This window comes from Malus domestica, chromosome 02, assembly GCF_042453785.1.
Source record: "Malus domestica chromosome 02, GDT2T_hap1".
NCBI lineage: Eukaryota > Viridiplantae > Streptophyta > Magnoliopsida > Rosales > Rosaceae > Malus > Malus domestica.
Window position 1 is genome coordinate 5974249 of NC_091662.1, and position 19265 is coordinate 5993513.

General features: G+C 41.0%; 2 protein-coding genes across 2 annotated transcripts; one reads left to right on the top strand and one right to left on the bottom strand.

Moving 5' to 3' along the window:
• The first annotated feature begins 2525 nt into the window (after positions 1 to 2525).
• On the top strand, positions 2526 to 7703 carry BGAL101 (beta-galactosidase). Its single transcript, NM_001293826.1, is given in 18 exon segments — positions 2526 to 2719; positions 2982 to 3077; positions 3176 to 3288; positions 3439 to 3505; positions 3599 to 3691; positions 4023 to 4166; positions 4796 to 4884; positions 5009 to 5114; positions 5224 to 5311; positions 5426 to 5544; positions 5649 to 5810; positions 5900 to 6075; positions 6194 to 6303; positions 6394 to 6503; positions 6599 to 6709; positions 6813 to 6923; positions 7018 to 7223; positions 7306 to 7703. Coding segments are annotated over 18 exon segments (2178 nt in total). The 5' UTR covers positions 2526 to 2554; the 3' UTR covers positions 7418 to 7703.
• A 20-nt stretch (positions 7704 to 7723) lies between these two features.
• LOC103450366 (uncharacterized) lies at positions 7724 to 18845 on the bottom strand. The gene is made up of 6 exons (XM_029088589.2): positions 18580 to 18845; positions 18299 to 18485; positions 17984 to 18167; positions 17685 to 17888; positions 9026 to 9325; positions 7724 to 8934 (listed from the first exon to the last, which is right to left on the bottom strand). Exons 1-6 carry the CDS (start codon positions 18802 to 18804, stop codon positions 7998 to 8000), a joined length of 2037 nt encoding a protein of 678 aa, XP_028944422.2. The 5' UTR covers positions 18805 to 18845; the 3' UTR covers positions 7724 to 7997.
• Positions 18846 to 19265: the final 420 nt, after the last annotated feature.

Genomic DNA, 19265 nt, shown 5'->3' on the forward strand with positions numbered 1-19265 from the left:
CTTTGAGCCGGAAGGACTTACGCATGACACCTAACTGTCAGCTACCATCAGTATGGATTTACGTAGGAATTTACATATCACATAAAAAATGACTACTGACAACAGGACTCAAACCTTGGGGGGACGGCACACAAAGTAAAGATCTTACCTACTAAGCCAACCCTCATGGGCTAAAATTTGGTAATTTCATGATTAATGTAAGTAATAGAAACATCAATTATTTCTTGATATATAAAACAATTTTAAATATTCAATATTCAAATTAGACCAACAAACATTGTTGAGTTTGTCTCATAAGATTTGGGGATTGATGTATTTGTTAGTCACTCACAAGCTTCATCACCTAGCATAACGATAATAGTTTGAACCTTGATGGTTAAATGGAGAAAAAATGAGAAGAAAACAAAATTTCCATGCAACATCGATTGCACACGTGTCGGACCACGATCGGTAGCTAGCTTCAATGTCCAGAGAGGGCACTGGAAATTCTTGTTCTGGAGTCAAAAGTATAACTGCATCACTGCTTGCAAGCCGTACATTAAATATGTGGCAACTTGATCTTGATACTTTCCGACAAGTATGACCAAAAGTAAAGTAATTTATTTTAATCTTTAAAGAATGAATAGTATTGAGCACCGTCCAAGTAAGGTGATTCTTGTATTTTCCCTGAAGCTTAATTTTACTATTGTCTTGTGACTTTTGTACACATATCAATTTAGACTTTTCCGTAAGGGTAAATGGAAAATCAAGCTTAAAGTCATGAAAACCAACAAACCTATTTATTGTTTTTCGATTCTTGATAAATTCTCGTATGTTATTGGTTGTATAGGATCTTGTGTATATCGTTTCATTACCTGAAAAGTATAAACACATAATTATATATAAGGAAAACTAATGAAAATGATTTGAAAACTTTGAGTTTTAACGATAAAGACAAAATAAAGGGTAAAGTGAATAGTACAAGGATTGACTTTTTAGTGTAAAAATGTGATTTTTCGTTAAGTGAACAGTACCGGGAACTTTTCATTAAAGTTCCCGCATGAAACACACTTTTTTTTTTAAGGTGATAAATGATTTCGTTCATAATTAACGAAATGAACTAATACAGAGAGCATGGATAAGAAGTGGCCTTGAAAAACCTCGTCCTAAGTAATCCACATAAAAAAAACTTTGAGAGAGAAAAAATAGCAACCCATGCTAGAAACAGAACACATCACGTTAAAGTATAATCATCAAACACACAACTTATTAGCTAAGAAAAGATATTGGGTGAATGATGATTAAATGAAAATAAAATAAGAAAAACAGAAATCGGATTGGATGATTTAAGACAAATAAAAGGAAAAAAATCGATCGATCACCTTATCCTATAACAAAAAATTGGAATCCTTCATTTTTAGATGTCTAAATATATACATGAAAAGGAAATCCTTATCCATATTAATATGGTTTGGTAGTGTTTTTTATTATTTACAAATTTCTTTTGTTTGGTCCCAAAGGGGAACAATTTTTAATAGATTCGTTTACCGGCATGGATAGACCCATGCAAAGCTTTTCTTCAAATATCTGATTGACACATCAATTTAGAAATTGAGTAACATCTCTATCAAATGAAAACTTCATATTGCAAATCACATTTCCTTAATTTTAGCAAACAGAAAAAGGAAATTGAAAGGATAAGCTCAAATAATTTCATAAATTGTTAAAACTGAATCAAAAGTTCGTTTGATTGCCTTGATTTCGCGAGAAAATGCTTACCCTCATAAAAAAAAGAATCATGTCGTTTAAATAAGTTTGATTTGGACCTTTTGACGGCTTCTTGTCTACTCTTATAGAAGTTTCATCAAATGTCACTGATAGAATAACATCTTAGCTATGATTTCATGTTCCACATGTATATACAATACTTAGGCATAAATTAGAAAGTTCATCTTTCAAGAATCCAAATCCTCGAAGGTTCTCCTTCTCCGAGGAATCCTATTCCATATAGGAAACGGAATTCCTTATTCACACATGTATTACACAAACATAAATTAGGGAGTTCTTCCTCTTTTAGGAATCCAAATCCTCTAGGGTTTTCCCCCTCTAAGGAATCCTATTCCTCATAGCCTTGCGACGTTTATATATACGGATTCACCATACAAATGAAATACAACAGATACAGTATTTTCTACAGACACCCGTATTTCCAAAAATGTGAGAGAGCTTGTTCAAGGCAGCAGAAGTGGGCCCCCCCTTCCCTTTGCAGTTTGCACATTTGCAATCTTCATCTTCAAAACCTTATATAATGCAGTAGCGGGAGCAACACGTTCCCTGCACAACCATTGAACCAAACCATAAACTTTCTCACCCGTGAAATCCAGTACACTTCTCAACTCTGCCACCCCCTTTCTGTCTCTTTTCCGAATACCAAAAGCACCAACCAAAGAAACCAAATCCAAATCCCAAAACCCAAAAAAATAAATATGTATTATTCAAGTTTTTGATACAAACAAAAGCAAATATATATATTATAAAGGCCATTGCTTTTGAGAGTTTCTGAAGCAGGGGACAAATGGGTGTTGGAATTCAAACAATGTGGAGCATTCTGCTACTGCTTTCCTGCATTTTTTCTGCAGCTTCAGCTTCCGTGGGTTATGACCACAAAGCTATAATAATTAATGGGCAGAGAAGGATTTTAATTTCTGGATCAATTCACTATCCCAGAAGCACTCCTGAGGTACTTTATACAATGCCAATGTGGTTCTTCTTTGTTTCAATATTTTCTGGGTTTTTTTTATCTTTTTTTTCTGGTGCAATTTTTTACATCTGGGTTTTTTTTCAGTTCAAATTTCTGACACTGGGGGATATATTATATATTATTTATTATTTTGATTTTTAACTTGTGGGAGACTATGATCTTGAATTAAAAAGTTTCAGAATGTTTTTTCGGCTCAAATTATTGATATTTTGGGTTTAATTTTTGGTGTGTGTGGTTGCAGATGTGGCCGGATTTGATTCAGAAGGCCAAAGCTGGAGGCTTGGATGTTATACAGACCTATGTGTTTTGGAATGGCCATGAACCTTCTCCAGGAAAAGTAATGCAATTAACAATTTGCTTCTGAATTTTAGATTTCCTAATCTCTAATGCAAATATTTATGCTAATTAATTGTTTTTATTTTTTCAAATTTGCAGTATTATTTTGAGGACAGATATGATTTGGTCAAGTTCATCAAGCTGGTGCAACAGGCAGGCCTCTTTGTTAATCTCCGGATTGGGCCATATGTCTGTGCTGAATGGAACTTCGGGTAATCATTTAATTTTTGCTACAAATAAACTGAAATTTTAAGAATATTTTGTTAACGGAAAATTTGGCACAAAACTGAATGCAGTGCGTTATAGGATTCATACAGTATGGTTATACTTATTACTCTGTTTTTGCTCTGTTTCTGAAACAGGGGATTCCCAATTTGGCTGAAATATGTTCCCGGAATCGCTTTTCGAACAGACAATGAGCCTTTCAAGGTTGGATATTATAAATCTTCCGTTTACTCCAATGGAATTTGATCTTTTTAACAAATAATTTTGAAGCTAATTTAATTTCTGTCCGTTATGAAGGCGGCAATGCAAAAATTTACAGAGAAGATTGTCAACATGATGAAGGCAGAGAAGCTGTTCCAAACTGAAGGAGGTCCTATAATTCTTTCTCAGGTTAGAAAAATCGGTTGAGTTTTTTAAGTTTTTCCGCGAAAAGTAGTTAGAAGCGCTTTTTATTGGCAGAAAGCCCTTTAGAGCAATCTCAAAAATGCCTTTGGTCTTTTTCATGTTAAGCGCTTTTAGTCATTCAAAAAGTAATCTCAAACATGTCGTCGGTCTTTTTCATGTTTCTAGAAGTGGGTTTGAATTTGCTTTTATTTTTAGTCTCAATTTTCTAAGAAAATGAGGAGTGTTTGTTTCCTTTTGTTTTATCTGCTGAGTAAAGATTGGCCAGCCAATACTTATCAATATTTTAATTTGGTTTTTCAAATTTGGATTTTGACAGATAGAAAATGAATATGGACCTGTGGAATGGGAAATTGGTGCACCAGGAAAAGCTTACACCAAATGGGCAGCTCAGATGGCTGTAGGTCTCAACACTGGAGTCCCATGGATTATGTGCAAGCAAGAGGATGCCCCCGATCCCGTTGTAAGTTTCTCTTAGCATTTTTTTGGACACTTTTTTTATTTAATCTAAACTGTAGGGAAGGAGATTTGAACTCGGATGCAAAGAAACATGTTTTCTTCCTACTTTGTATTGTCATTTTCTAACGAGAATCGCATAAATGTCCTTCGTTTAGTCGGACCCTCCCTTCTTGGTGGGGTTTTTAAACTGTTTGCTGTCAACTTGGTAGGTGGCGTCTTGTTGTAGATTTCTGTTTCATATTGTCAGGGCAAGGCTTGTCCCCATTCCATATGATATTCTAATTTACTTTAAACTACGGGGATGGGTTGAACTCGGGTTCAAGAGTTATGCACACTGTTCTGTCCAACTGGCCTAGCCACGTCTACGGGGATGGGATGAATTGGATTAAAAATATAAGGATGAATCTTCAGTTTTAGAAGACTTCTGATAAAGACTTGGAAATCAATTTTTTGGGTTGGTTTGGTCACTAATTGAATTTGTACTGTCAAATAAATTCAGCTTTTTAATTACAAGAGCAACATAATTGTACTCCCCAGAAGTTCAGGTCCACTCTCCTTCGGGATCGAGGGTGGATGCTTGCGTCCTGTGACCCTTACTGAGGAGCTAATCTCGCCTTATTTGTTATGTGACAGATTGACACCTGCAATGGTTACTACTGTGAGAATTTCAAGCCAAACAAGGTCTACAAGCCAAAAATGTGGACAGAAGTCTGGACTGGTTGGTAAGTCACACAAGTTGCCTGTACAGCTCAAAAGTTCATTTCCATGGCTCCGTCATATCGGTTTTTTCTTGTACTGTTGTTCAATCCCCTTGACGAGGCTGCCTCTATTGTATGTGTTTTACAGGTATACAGAATTCGGTGGGGCAATTCCCACTAGACCTGTCGAAGATTTGGCATTTTCAGTTGCTAGGTTCATACAAAGTGGCGGTTCTTTTTTCAACTATTACATGGTTAGTTGCTGGTCTCGTATCCTCGAGTTTACTGTATTTTCGAGTGATGTTTAATCTCCTAGTGTGTGTTTTCTAATTTTCGTTGTGTTATCTTTCGTTTTTGTTCTAGTACCACGGAGGAACGAATTTTGGCAGAACTGCTGGAGGTCCCTTCATGGCCACCAGCTATGACTATGACGCCCCCTTAGACGAATATGGTATGTCGAGAAGTTGTTACAGAGTTTGGCTCATGAAGTCATAAACCGTACTTAACATATGAAAAAACGTATTATTGCATGCTGATATGAACGGTTTTACGCATGCTATATCAGGACTACTCCAGCAACCAAAGTGGGGACATTTGAAAGATCTGCACAAAGCCATCAAGTCATGCGAGTATGCTTTGGTGGCCGTTGATCCTTCAGTGACTAAACTTGGAAATAATCAAGAGGTACCGTTTTACTGCTAGCCCGGGAGCTTTGAAATTTGCTAAACCTTATTCTTCTTTGAAATTCGCTATGATTTTCGTTGTTCTGATCAATATTATCCTTGCAGGCTCATGTGTTCAATACAAAGTCGGGGTGCGCTGCATTCCTCGCAAACTATGACACGAAATACCCTGTTAGAGTGAGCTTTGGACAGGGGCAGTATGACCTGCCACCATGGTCCATCAGCATTCTCCCGGACTGCAAAACTGCAGTTTTCAACACTGCAAAGGTGAGCAATTGGATATATTAGTCGAGAACGTTCAAAGTTTATTTCTCAATTTCTGTAAGATTCACTTAAGGCGTGTTATATCTGCACAGGTCACTTGGAAAACCTCGCAAGTGCAGATGAAACCAGTATATGGTAGACTTCCTTGGCAGTCATTCATCGAAGAAACCACCACTTCTGATGAGTCCGGTACAACTACGTTAGATGGGTTGTATGAACAGATATATATGACTAGGGATGCTACTGACTACTTGTGGTACATGACAGAGTAAGTATATTAAACCAACCATAGTTTAAGCATTGTGTTTTTTCTTAAATGTTACTGGGAAACTTTTGCCTTGTTTTTCTTTTCTGTCTAACTTGGCAATTCAAATTTTCGCTACCAGCATCACAATAGGTTCTGATGAAGCGTTTCTAAACAACGGAAAGTTCCCACTTCTTACGATCTTTTCAGCAGGTCATGCCTTACATGTTTTCATCAATGGTCAGCTATCAGGTATATAAAAGTAAAATTTCATATGTAACTCCGTCTAGTTCTTCCGCTGAATGAACTTAATTTTAACAAAACTTTCTACCTTTATTGCAGGAACCGTGTATGGGTCATTGGAGAATCCTAAACTAACATTCAGTCAGAACGTGAAGTTGAGACCCGGCATCAACAAGCTTGCATTGCTTAGCATTTCTGTTGGTCTGCCGGTTAGTTCCCTTATTCTCTAGTGGGATGTTGGTTTTGAAAACATTTGAGACGACATCTAAAACTTTTGCTTCTTCTGTGTTCTAATAAAAATCAGAATGTTGGAACTCACTTTGAAACATGGAACGCGGGAGTTCTAGGCCCGATCTCATTGAAGGGTTTGAATACGGGAACATGGGACATGTCACGATGGAAATGGACCTACAAGGTTTGTTGCCCTTCAACGTTCATGTTTCACTTTCTCTCCCTCGCTAAGTTGTTGAAAAAATTGCCAAAAAAACTAGAGAATAACTTGTTTGCTTTATGAGCAGATTGGTATGAAAGGTGAAGCTTTAGGCCTGCATACAGTTACTGGGAGTTCTTCTGTTGACTGGGCAGAAGGACCGTCGATGGCTAAAAAACAACCCCTTACGTGGTACAAGGTTCGTTTTTTTCCAATACGCGTATATTTTATACCCGTCTTTCTTATGAAGTTCATGAAAAACCAGATATTAATCTAAGCTGTTATATCTTCAGGCAACTTTCAATGCACCACCAGGTCATGCCCCATTAGCTTTAGATATGGGAAGCATGGGAAAAGGTCAAATATGGATAAACGGACAGAGCGTTGGACGCCATTGGCCTGGATACATTGCGCAGGGTAGCTGTGGAACATGTAATTATGCCGGAACTTTTTATGATAAGAAATGCAGAACTTATTGCGGCAAGCCTTCCCAGAGATGGTGAGAAAATGTTCATCCTACTTATTTGTGATGCCTTTGCTTTGTCAAGTACAAAATTCATGGTAGAGCTATTATTTTTCAGGTACCATATTCCTCGATCGTGGTTGACCCCGACTGGAAATCTACTGGTGGTGTTCGAAGAATGGGGTGGTGATCCGCAATGGATGTCTTTAGTCGAAAGAGTAAGAGTCTGATGCTCTCTCAAAATCTGTCAATAAAATGAAGAAGCTCTCGACACAACACGAAGAAGCTCTCGGTTGAAGCTGTCTGCAGCTAAGATGAAGCAGATATGTAGATTACTATATACGTGAAGTGGTTGTGTACATAGCCAATCTATTATTTGTCGAAAAAATAGCTCGACATGATATACGTAGGATTACATACGAAGTTTGTAGTCCGTAGATTTGCGCAAGCATTTCCGATTGTAAGTTTGTAACAGCTTATGGAAAAGAATAAATGGAAAATAATAGAGATTGCTTTTATCCTTGTCTTTCCAAATGTTTGATTCAAAATATATGTTTGATTGATGAGAAAACTTGTCTCTTTTACTTCATTCTATGTAAATACTTTTAGTACAAAAGAGAGATACATATATGTTTCCTCAGATCCCCCTCCAAGATCCGTTAGACATCATCGTGAGCACCCGAAAAAGACCTCAAAATTTCGACCCAAGATGAACCCTAGAATGAGGCAAGGCGGATGCACTGGGGTTCTGTACCGAAGAACTGCTGCTTTGCGTAGTCTTTTCCCCATTCCTGAAACAGAACATATTTGCTAAATCAAGAAAGGAATGACATCGTCTAAGTCTTTGTTGAGTTCTGGTACTTCTTGTCCCTGATGCCTCCAGTTCTCCAATCTACGGCGGAGATCCATTACCTCCCAGTTTCCATTGTCAATTTTGAGTTGGATTAGCCTCTTGATGCATTTTATCAAGTATTTGCTGACCTGCATTTTCACCCGGCAGATATAGTCTGCACCAGCGTCTTCGGTCTCAAACAGTGAAGCAGACATACTTTCAATGATATCAGTTAAACTGAATACTAGACAGGCACCTGCTGAAGCCTCCTTTTCATTACATTCATCACCCCATGCAGTTGAGTTCGTATGCCATTTGGAGCTCCATTTTACATGCTTCAATCCAGTAGTCTTAGTTTCCCTTAACTGAAAAATTCTACCAGTTGCGGCATAATGCAGCAGCAATTCACATTCATCTTCATTGATACGATGGGGACAGCTGAGCAAGATGCCTAGTGGGATTCTCCGAAACAAGACATTTTTCTGCAGATTAAGACCACAAGATGGTTTTGTTTCACTTGTTTCATTGCAATACCTTGTGTATATATTACTGAATCCATTGAGCCAGACTGCAATGGAAGCAGATTCCTCTTCACACAATTTCGGTTTCTTGAGTTTCTTCTTGTAGCCATGTATTTCCTTGTCATGTGAACCAGAGCCAAATTGCTTTAAAGCCAAAGACTCTGATGCTTTAATTAAACAATCAGTCAGCGAGGCATGGTGAGATTTACCAAGAGGACTCAAAATCCAGGCAATGTACCGTGCTGCAGCAACATAAGGAAGCTCCTCGTGTGTTTTTCCAACTTTGGATGCTGCCAACATGCATTCTGGATGGCAACTGTCGTGAGTACTTTTCTCTGAGAAGAGCAATGCAGAAGCAAGGTAGAACCAATCTGGGAAGTTGATGGCCAGAGACCTATGTAACATTTGTGGATCAGTCGGGTTGTAGAACGGAGATGGTGTAGATGCCATCTGTTTTCACATGGATTCATGGGGTAAGAAATTACCAGATAGATTTATGATCAATTGTTGCAACCTTCACTGTGGGTGGCTTAAAAGTCGGATAAAGTTGTTTCTGGGCAAAAGGGACCGAGTCCTTTGTGTTGTGCACTAATTGTAGGAGACCATCGTAGGAGAGGGGTCCAACCAAGGTCCTTAACAATGGTTGATTGTACGGAAAATAAGCATTCAAAAATGGCAACTTTGCTCCCACTTCAGCTGATATGCCCCAGAACATTGGTCTTGAAACCACATCTAATGTGGTTGAAACCAATTGAATTAGAAGCTCAAGCACAGAAGCTAGACCCCTGATGACAACAACAACAACAACAACAACAAAGCCTTTTCCCACTAAGTGGGGTCGGCTATATGAATCCTAGAACGCCATTGCGCTCGGTTTTGTGTCATGTCCTCCGTTAGATCCAAGTACTGTCTTTTCTTAGAGTCTCTTCCAAAGTTTTCCTAGGTCTTCCTCTACCCCTTCGGCCCTGAACCTCTGTCCCGTAGTCACATCTTCGAACCGGAGCGTCATTCGGCCTTCTTTGCACATGTCCAAATCACCGGAGCCGATTTTCTCTCATCTTTCCTACAATTTCGGCTACTCCTACTTTACCTCGGATATCCTCATTCCCAATCTTATCCTTTCTCGTGTGCCCACACATCCCACGAAGCATCCTCATCTCCGCTACACCCATTTTGTGTACGTGTTGATGCTTCACCGCCCAACATTCTGTGTCATACAACATCGCTGGCCTTATTGCCGTCCTATAAAATTTTCCCTTGAGCTTCAGTGGCCTACGAGGTTGAGATCTCCATCTAATTCTCCGTTCTCTTGCTAGATAGATCCTAGGTAGTGAAAACGGTCGCTTTTTGTGATCTTCGCTAGATTGCTCCGGTCATTAGCATGGATAAATATATAAATGGATAGAGACAGGAAAGCAAACACAAGATGTACGTGGTTCACCCAGATTGGCTACGTCCACGGAATAGAAGAGTTCTCATTAATTGTGAAGGGTTTACACAAGTACATAGGTTCAAGCTCTCCTTTAGTGAGTACAAGTGAATGATTTAGTACAAATGACATTAGGAAATATTGTGGGAGAATGATCTCGTAATCACGAAACTTCTAAGTATCGGAGTGTGGTGTCGTCTTGACTTGCCTTATCTGTCTCATAGGTAGATGTGGCATCTTCTCTGGAAGTACTCTTCCTCCATCCAGGGGTGGTATCTTTAACTGGTGGAGATGCACAAGGTAATGTATCAATTTCACTTGAAGCTTACTTGTAGTTTCAGGCTTGGTCAAGCGCGATACAAACCATGTAGTAGGAGTCCCCCAAGTCGCCGAGCTAGGGGGTCTGCTGAAAGAGGTGACAGACAAGGTAAGCAATCAGAGCTCCGACTGATTGTTCACCTTCTCCCCATCTTGCAGCAGCATGAAGGATAAAGAGAAGAAAAATGAGAAGAGATGATATGAGATACTTTTGCTTTTGAAGAAGTAACTTTCCACAGGCTTATTCTTGAACTGAGCTGGAGGGTTTTCTGGTTTCCTCCAGAGTATAAGGCCGACTGAAGAATTTGAGGGTCAAAACAAGTCCATCAAATCTAGAGTACGTTCCACCCTGCTGATATGGGATACTTTTGCTTTTGACAGCGTAATGGATGTATCGGCACGTGTGCTGGTACGCTTGTCTCCACATGCTTCCTTGTATCCTTCGCACTTGCCCTATCTGTTCCTCAAGCAGATGCGGAATCTTCCCTGGAAATATAAGATGTTGAAGATGAGTACTCGAGAGCAATGCCAGGTAAGTAATCAGGTAAGGGGTTCCAGGCAGTCAGTTCCTGGCTGGAAGCTTGATTCCAAGTGCTGACTGATTGCTCTCTTTCTCCTTGTCTTGCAGGTAAAAACAAGGCCAAAGGAAAAGACAGGGAAAAAGCATGATATGGGATACTCTTGCTTTTAACCCTGATGATATGAGATATTCTTGCTCTAGTATAGCTTGTTTGCAGAGGTATTATCGGGGGGAAGGAAAGCTGAATATTTCGAAAGGCTTCGTTGGGAGTGCCCTCTCAGATATGATGAAGGGTTGAGCATTTTTGCAGGTCTGCCTGTCTGTTGGGGATGGAGGTCGACATATATAGGAGTCTCCCTAAGAAGTAGTAATGTTATTCCTTTACCCTGCTTGGTCATAGCACGGTAGTGGGAGCTGCCAGTTTCACATGTTTTAACTCTGTCAGAGCACTTTGAAAAAGTGGTCTGTGGTATCTGGCTCTCGAGATTCGGAGAACGATGCCTCTTCGATTTTTGAGAAAGCAATCATGCTGGGGGTCTGGCTCTCGAGATTCGGAGAGCAGTGTCTCTTCGATTTTTGAGAAAGTAATCATGTTGGGAGTTTGGCTCTCGAGATTCGGAGGGCGGTGCCTCTTCGATTTTGGAGCAAGCAATCTGATGGGAGTGTTGTCTCGAATGTGAGTAAAGGTTGGGCATGTTTGCTAGTCTACCTTGCCACGAAGCACAAAGGTTGACACACAGGGACTTTCCAATTATCCAGCAATGGTACTGTTCCTTTACCCTCTCTTCGATTTTGAGAAAGTAGTCATGTTGGGAGTCTGGCTCTCGAGATTCGGAGGACGGTGTCTCTTCGATTTTGGAGCAAGCAATCTTGTTGGGAGTGTTTTCTCGAATGTGAGTAAAGGTTGGGCATGTTTGCTAGTCTACCTTGCCACGAAGCACATAGGTTGACAAACAGGGACTTTCCAATTATCCAGCAGTGGTACTGTTCCTTTACCCTTGTGGGTAATAATATGGTAGCTAGACCTTCAAAATTTATGTGTCTAAACTTTGTTAGTGCTGTTTCTTTGCTATTCTTTTACCTTTCTTGGTCAGAGCGATGTAGTGGGAGTTGCAAGCTTCACGTGCTCAACTTTGGCAGAGAACTTTGGCAAAATTATCTGTGGTACCCATGAGCTATTGTTGCGTGTGGGAAGTGGGTGATTGAACAGTAAGATTCATGTGCTTTCTACTTCACCAGAAGTCTTCGACAGAATGCCCATAATTTCTGCAAAGCTGAGTGTGCGTGTAACAGGTGCTGACAAGGCTAGAAAAGTAGGTGCCTCTTCGATTTCTGAGATCGGCCCTCGTGGTCTCTAAGCAGCCCAGCTTTTGAGAAAGCGAGCGCCTCTTCGATTGATTCGGAGAACGATGCCTCATCGATTTTTGAGAAAGCAATCATGCTGGGGGTCTGGCTCTCGAAGATTCGGGGAGCAGTGTCTCTTCGATTTTTGAGAAAGTAATCATGTTGGGAGTCTGGCTCTCGAGATTCGGAGGGCGGTGCCTCTTCGATTTTGGAGCAAGCAATCTTGTTAGGAGTATTTTCTCGAATGTGAGTAAAGGTTGGGCATGTTTGCTAGTCTACCTTGCCACGAAGCAACAGGGACTTTCCAATTATCCAGCAATGGTACTGTTCCTTTACCCTCTCTTCGATTTTTAAGAAAGTAGTCATGTTGGGAGTCTGGCTCTCGAGATTCGGAGGACGGTGCCTCTTCGATTTTGGAGCAAGCAATCTTATTGGGAGTGTTTTCTCGAATGTGAGTAAAGGTTGGGCATGTTTGCTAGTCTACCTTGCCACGAAGCACAGAGGTTGACACACAGGGACTTTCCAATTATCCAGCAGTGGTACTATTCCTTTACCCTTGTGGGTAATAATATGGTAGCTAGACCTTCAAAATTTATGGGTATAAACTTTGTTAGTGCTGTTTCTTTGCTATTCTTTTACCCTTCTTGGTCAGAGCGATGTAGTGGGAGCTGCAAGCTTCACGTGCTCAACTTTGGCAGAGAACTTTGGCAAAGTTATCTGTGGTACCCATGAGCTATTGTTGCGTGTGGGAAATGGGTGATTGAACAGTAAGATTCATGTGTTTTCTACTTCCCCAGAAGTCTTCGACAGACTGCCCATAATTTCCGCAAAGCTGAGTGTGCGTGTGACAGGTGCTGACAAGGCTGGAAAAGTAGGTGCCTCTTCGATTTCTGAGATCGGCCCTCGTGGTCTCTGGGGAGCCCAGCTTTTGAGAAAGCGAGCGCCTCTTCGATTTCTGAGATCAGCCTTCGAGGTCTTTGAGCAGCCCAACTTTTGAGAAAGCAAACGCCTTTTCGATTTCTGAGATCAACCCTCGTGATCTCTAAGCAGCCCAGCTTTTGAGAAAGCAAACGCCTCTTCGATTTCTGAGCAGGCGCCTCTTCGATTTCTGAAGCTCCGTCGAGTGCAGATTTTTATAGGGGCTGGCATTAAGTTCCAAAGCACACTTGAATCTCCACCAGTAGAAGCTTCATTCTTGCACTTCTAAGATCTTGATTTGTCCGACCTCTTCTCTCTTCAACACCTTTGAAAATGTCTGGCCCCTCCGACCGTCGTTTTGACTTGAACCTTGTTGAAGAGGCAGCCCCGCCTTCTCCAGACAACATATGGCGCCCATCCTTCGTCTCCCTTACTGGTCCTCTTACCGTTGGGGATTCCGTGATGAAGAATGATATGACCGCTGCGGTGGTGGCCAGGAACCTTCTCACTCCCAAAGATAACAGACTACTTTCCAAACGGTCTGATGAGTTAGCTGTTAAGGATTCGCTGGCTCTCAGTGTTCAGTGTGCAGGTTCTGTGTCTAATATGGCCCAACGCCTATTTGCTCGAACCCGCCAAGTTGAATCATTGGCGGCTGAAGTGATGAGTCTCAAACAGGAGATTAGAGGGCTCAAGCATGAGAATAAACAGTTGCACCGGCTCGCACATGACTATGCTACAAACATGAAGAGGAAGCTTGACCAGATGAAGGAAACTGATGGTCAGGTTTTACTTGATCATCAGAGATTTGTGGGTTTGTTCCAAAGGCATTTATTGCCTTCGTCTTCTGGGGCTGTACCGCGTAATGAAGCTCCAAATGATCAACCTCTGATGCCTCCTCCTTCTAGGGTTCTGTCCAGTACTGAGGCTCCAAATGATCCCCCTCCGGTGCCTTCTCTTTCTGGGGCTCTACCGACTACTGAGACTTCTCCTAAGCAACCTTTGTGAAGGCTCCCTCTTGTGTGTTTATTTTGACTCATGTATATGTACATATTTGTAGCTTATCGGGGATATCAATAAATAAGCTTTCCTTCATTTCAACGTATTGTGTTAAATACACCAAAGCCTTCTTCGCTAAGTTCTTTGAATTTTCTTTTGTTGAAGCTTGTATGTTGAAGCTTTCTGAGTGGAGCATGTAGGTTGGGGTAGTGTTCCCTTAATTTCCCGAGTGAGGAAAACTTCTCGGTTGGAGACTTGGAAAATCCAAGTCACTGAGTGGGATCGGCTATATGAATCTTAGAACGCCATTGTGCTCGATCCTGTGTCATGTCCTTCGTTAGATCCAAGTACTCTAAGTCTTTTCTTAGAGTCTCTTCCAAAGTTTTCCTAGGTCTTCCTCTACCCCTTCGGCCCTGAACCTCTGTCCCATAGTCGCATCTTCTAATCGGAGCGTCAGTAGGCCTTCTTTGCACATGTCCAAACCACCGTAACCGATTTTCTCTCATCTTTCCTTCAATTTCGGCTACTCCTACTTTACCCCGGATATCCTCATTCCTAATCTTATCCTTTCTCGTGTGCCCACACATCCAACGAAGCATCCTCATCTCCACTACACCCATTTTGTGTACGTGTTGATGTTTCACCGCCCAACATTCTGTGCCATACAGCATCGCCGGCCTTATTGCCGTCCTATAAAATTTTCCCTTGAGCTTCAGTGGCATACGGCGGTCACATAACATGCCGGATGCACTCTTCCACTTCATCCATCCAGCTTGTATTCTATGGTTGAGATCTCCATCTAATTCTCCGTTTTTTTGCAAGATAGATCCTAGGTAACGAAAACGGTCGCTCTTTGGTATTTCTTGATCTCCGATCCTCACCCCTAACTCGTTTTGGCCTCCATTTGCACTGAACTTGCACTCCATATATTCTGTCTTTGATCGGCTTAGGCGAAGACCTTTAGATTCCAACACTTCTCTCCAAAGGTTAAGCTTTGCATTTACCCCTTCCTGAGTTTCATCTATCAACACTATATCGTCTGCGAACAGCATACACCAAGGAATATCATCTTGAATATGTCCTGTTAACTCATCCATTACCAACGCAAAAAGGTAAGGACTTAAGGATGAGCCTTGATGTAATCCTACAGTTATGGGAAAGCTTTCGGTTTGTCCTTCATGAGTTCTTACGGCAGTCTTTGCTCCTTCATACATATCCTTTATAGCTTGGATATATGCTACTCGTACTCTTTTCTTCTCTAAAATCCTCCAAAGAATGTCTCTTGGGACCCTATCATACGCTTTTTCCAAATCTATAAAGACCATGTGTAAATCCTTTTTCCCATCTCTATATCTTTCCATCAATCTTCGTAAGAGATAGATTGCCTCCATGGTTGAGCGCCCTGGCATGAACCCGAATTGGTTGTCCGAAACCCGTGTCTCTTGCCTCAATCTATGCTCAATGACTCTCTCCCAGAGCTTCATTGTATGACTCATTAGCTTAATACCCCTATAGTTCATGCAATTTTGTACGTCGCCCTTATTCTTGTAGATAGGCACCAAAGTGCTCGTTCGCCACTCATTTGGCATCTTCTTCGTTTTCAAAATCCTATTGAAAAGGTCAGTGAGCCATGTTATACCTGTCTCTCCCAAAAGTTTCCACACTTCGATTGGTATATCGTCTGGGCCTATTGCTTTTTTATGCTTCATCTTCTTCAAAGCTACAACCACTTCTTCCTTCCGGATTCGACGATAAAAAGAGTAGTTTCTACACTCTTCTGAGTTACTCAACTCCCCTAAAGAAGCACTCATTTCATGTCCTGCATTGAAGAGATTATGAAAATAACCTCTCCATCTGTCTTTAACCGCGTTCTCTGTAGCAAGAACCTTTCCATCCTCATCCTTGATGCACCTCACTTGGTTTAGGTCCCTTGTCTTCTTTTCCCTTGCTCTAGATAGTTTATAGATATCCAACTCTCCTTCTTTGGTATCTAGTCGTTTATATATATCGTCGTAAGCCGCTAACTTAGCTTCTCTGACAGCTTTCTTCGCCTCTTGCTTCGCTTTTCTATACCTTTCACCATTTTCATCGGTCCTCTCCTTGTATAAGGCTTTACAACATTCCTTCTTAGCCGTCACCTTTGTTTGTACCTCCTCATTCCACCACCAAGATTCCTTTTGGTGTGGGGCAAAGCCCTTGGACTCTCCTAATACCTCTTTTGCTACTTTTCGGATACAACTAGCCATGGAATCCCACATTTGGCTAGCTTCCCCCTCTCTATCCCACACACATTGGGTGATTACCTTCTCTTTGAAAATGGCTTGTTTTTCTTCTTTTAGATTCCACCATCTAGTCCTTGGGCACTTCCAAGTCTTGTTCTTTTGTCTTACTCTTTTGATATGTACATCCATCACCAACAAGCGATGTTGATTAGCCACGCTCTCTCCTGGTATAACTTTGCAATCCTTACAGGTTATACGATCCCCTTTCCTCATTAGAAGAAAATCTATTTGTGTTTTTGACGACCCACTCTTGTAGGTGATCACATGTTCTTCTCTCTTCTTAAAGAAGGTGTTGGCTAAGAAGAGATCATATGCCATTGCAAAATCCAAGATAGCTTCCCCATCCTCGTTTCTCTCCCCAAAACCATGGCCACCATGAAAACCTCCATAGTTGCCTGTCTCCCTGCCCACGTGTCCATTTAAATCTCCTCCTATAAATAACTTCTCCGTCTGAGCAATTCCTTGCACCAAGTCTCCAAGATCTTCCCAAAATTTCTCCTTCGAACTCGTATCCAACCCTACTTGAGGTGCGTACGCACTAATCACATTGATAAGTTCTTGTCCTATTACAATCTTGATTGCCATGATTCTATCTCCTACCCTCTTGACATCTACAACATCTTGTACCAAGGTCTTGTCCACGATGATGCCAACACCGTTTCTCGTTCTATGTGTGCCCGAATACCAAAGTTTAAACCCTGAGTTTTCTAGATCCTTTGCCTTACTACCAACCCACTTAGTTTCTTGTAGGCACATAATATTTATCCTTCTCCTCACCATAACTTCCACTACTTCCATAGATTTTCCCGTTAAGGTTCCTATATTCCACGTTCCTAAACGCATTTTGCTCTCTTGAACTCTACCCTTCTGTCCTAGCTTCTTCACCCTCCCCCGTCTAATAGGATCAAAGTACTTCTTTTGTGTGTCCCGGGTAAAGTTGATAGGAGCATATGCTCCCAAACAACTTTGAGTGGAGTCGTTCGAAAAGAAGTTTCTATGGCCCCCTTGCTCATTTAACACTGCATCCGGGTGCCGATGGAGATACAGCGACCCTTGCTCACTTATCACTGTGCTTGGGTCACACAGCGCGCCACTTACGGGTGACGCCCTAGCTTTAGCGCGATTTTGTTCTGGATTCATTTTCATAAGGATTCGACGTGATCATGGAGTGCCGGCTGTCGACTACCTGACGCCCTCCCCCTCCCCCCTGATGAGAAAGTGAAATATATTAACGAACCATATTAAATCAAATTACAACCGCTTATGACCAACAATTGATCAAAATATACAACAGAAAGAAACTTAGAGGTCAATCAATCAGAAATGGCACTTACGTCACCAGAAACCACCGGTGCAACAAAGCTCTTGCCTCAACGAACATAAAGGGAGAAAGTACCAACAATGTGATAATGGAGCGCCAATCATTACTTTCATGAAATTTCCTACTCAAACAAAGGAATGGCCTTTCCATGGTTTCTTGCAAAATGTTTGAAATATCGCGCTTCAAAATTAAAGGGTCAAGATACCACAGTAGCAGCCTGCAATGAAGTCAGAACTCCCACATGTATAACTACAAAAACACGTGGGAAAGATCAAGAAAATTGCAAACTACATAAAACACATTTCCAACAACCTTAATGGAATTTTGTTGTTCTCAAGGAATTTTTCTCTGGGCAAATGACAGAGCAGCTTTGAGATCATGGTATTTTTCGCATCCACTGATTTTACGCCAAGAACGGGCATTAACTGGTGCCGGTAGAAAGAAGCAGAACTTGCAACTCTTACAATGGCACATAGTATCGAATCCGAAAGCTTACCTTTAAACACAACACTTCACCACTTATGTCAGAATCAAAATCATCAAAGATGATTACTTTACAGAAAAAGAAACTAGTTTAAACACAAATTTGAATATAAAATGTTAGCTACTATTGGATTGTCTACCCACCATGTCCCTCCAATTTCTCAAGAACATCAGCACAAGCTTCGATCAAATGCCCGCAATCCCGCTGAGAAATCGAGCTCCCAATCAGCAAAATCTCGCCTTTCGGATACCGAAAAACCTTGCAACGAACGGAAGACAACAACACCGCAGCAATTGTATTCACTAAATACTCAATCTCCGAATCGAAAACCTAAACAACAGAAAACAAAATACACAGATGAGAAATTCCCAATATCCAACATTTGTTTGTTCATCAAAACCCCTAATTTGAGAGAAGAGCTGACCTGGGGAGCTTTGAAGCACATCAGAGATAGGACCGTGTCCAAAACCCTAACCCTAGAATCGCCGTTGGGGTTCAGAGATTGGTTCAGCTCGGAAATCGAGAGATCCAGAGCTGCGTCGTCTAGGTCTTCTTTGGAAGTGCGAGGAGGAAACGACGTGTCGTTTGGGATTTTCAGGTGGATGGCGAGCCTGGCGAAGAGATCGGTTATTTCCGGTAAGGAGGTCATGGTGGAGTGAAGGAGAGACTGAATCGGAGGCCAGAAACCGCGGTTGTGTGGGTTCGCGCCAAATTGAAGCGTTTAAGCTTTTTCGTAGTGGGCCTGGTTCTTGAAGCCCATACTAAATAAAGCCTTAGAGAGTTGATCAGGCCCAATGAAATTTAAATTTTAAAAAATGAGGGTTTGTTGGATCCACATGTAAAAAGTAAATGTTGTTGCTCAAAGTGAGTCCAAATGAAACAATATCCATATCGAAAGAAGACTACAAAAAATTTCAAGCGAAATATATATATATATATATTATTTTTTAATTTTTCTTTAGTGCAACGATATTTTTACATTAAGAGGAATAAGAGTTCAGCAAAGTCACACGATGGGCAGCCTAATTTCAAGCGAAATATATTTAAGATAGAAATGAATCAACTAACTCGTAATCAGTAAATTACAAACAAAAAATATCTGTAATATAG